The sequence below is a fragment of the Pteropus vampyrus genome, unplaced genomic scaffold, assembly GCF_000151845.1.
Source record: "Pteropus vampyrus isolate Shadow unplaced genomic scaffold, Pvam_2.0 Scaffold138, whole genome shotgun sequence".
Lineage (NCBI taxonomy): Eukaryota > Metazoa > Chordata > Mammalia > Chiroptera > Pteropodidae > Pteropus > Pteropus vampyrus.
Window position 1 is genome coordinate 948,421 of NW_011888919.1, and position 1,339 is coordinate 949,759.

General features: G+C 63.2%; 1 protein-coding gene across 1 annotated transcript in view; it reads left to right on the forward strand.

The window, feature by feature from the left end:
• Positions 1–1,339, forward strand: part of SYMPK (symplekin) — a 32,594-nt gene that overhangs the window by 27,149 nt on the left and 4,106 nt on the right. Inside the window, exons 16-17 of the mRNA XM_023535235.1 lie at positions 374–573; positions 796–1,103. Coding sequence (XP_023391003.1) covers positions 374–573; positions 796–1,103 — 508 coding nt within the window. The remainder of the gene's footprint in view (positions 1–373; positions 574–795; positions 1,104–1,339) is intronic.

Consider the following 1,339-nt stretch of genomic DNA (forward strand, 5'->3'; position numbering starts at 1 on the left):
GTGACATTTGCGTGATGTTTTCATCCACGGCAGGGATGGAATTATGGAGCCGGGGTCTGACTCCATCATAGTGTCGCCCCTTCTGGGACCCAACTACTTGCAGTCTGTCCTGGGCCTGGGCTCCACTCCTGCCCCTTCTCAGCTCCTGCCTGCATCCCTCGCGCTGCGGGCAACGGGCATTCTGTTTGAAATGGTCAGAGGAAAGCAAACTGAAACTTTCACCGTGGGTGTAGCATAGATTCCTCAGCCCTCAGCTCAGGGGCTGGAGCTAGGCAGGGAGTTGGAGGCTGTTCCACATAGCTTGGTCATTTAAAGCACACAGCCTTGTCTGGGACCCTCAAAACGGCGCCTGCAGCCTTCAGTCCCAACACAGCTACAAGGCCGTTGCCCGGCCAGCCCGGCCTGGCCAGCCAGTGCCCGGGCGTGTCTGTGCTGTGGACCGCACGCACTCCTTCCGGGCCCGCCTTCACGGCTGCAGCACAGCCCACTGCAGGGGAAGCCGCCAAACCACACTCGTGTCCCCCGACGATGGTGGGGCCCAGCCGGGAAAGGAGAGCGGAGCGAGGCCCAAACGTGAGGGGGGTTCTGGAGGGGGCGGCGCCCCAGCTGCTGCCCCACCCCGCCCCTCCTCACAGCCCAGGCTCTTCCTTCCCCCGCTCCAGCCTCTGTCCCCCAGTCCCGTTGAAGCAGAGGGCACCTCGTCTTCACTGCTCCCTCCGCCTGGGGACTCAGACTGTCTCCTCACGTGGGCGTCCGTGCTGTCTTCTCCCCGTACCCCCCTCTCCCCCACTGCAGGTGAAGGGAACTCAGCCTTGTCCCCCCTGAACCCTGGAGAGCTTCTGATTGCATTGCACAACATCGACTCGGTGAAGTGTGACATGAAGTCCATCATCAAAGGTGAGGCGGTCCCCCCCTCCCCCCACTTCAGCAGCCTGGCCTCGGCGGCGGGAAAGAAGCTCAGGCACCCACACGCCCCTGCTGGAACCTGCCGAGTCAGAGATCATGCCACCTTAGCCCCTGTCAGAGCTGCGACACCCTCCCTTGGCTCTTTCCCTGTCTCCTTCCCCCTTTCCATCTGTCCTTCCTCCCTCCACCTAAGGAACTGATGCACCTGCTATGCACTGGCACAGAGTTGCCCCCAGGAAGGTTGGGGATCCCATTCCTCCCCAGCTGCAGCCCAAGGAGCGAAGGAAGCAGAGCCCAGGGCCTAGCGTGTGTCTGGTCAGGAGGGGGTGGTGACACGGCCGGCAGAGCAGAGGGTGGGCACCGGGCCGAGGCGGCCCAGGAGTAGAAGCTGAGTCCAGTCTGGGCTCAAGTTGTGGCAGGAGAGCGCAGGGGC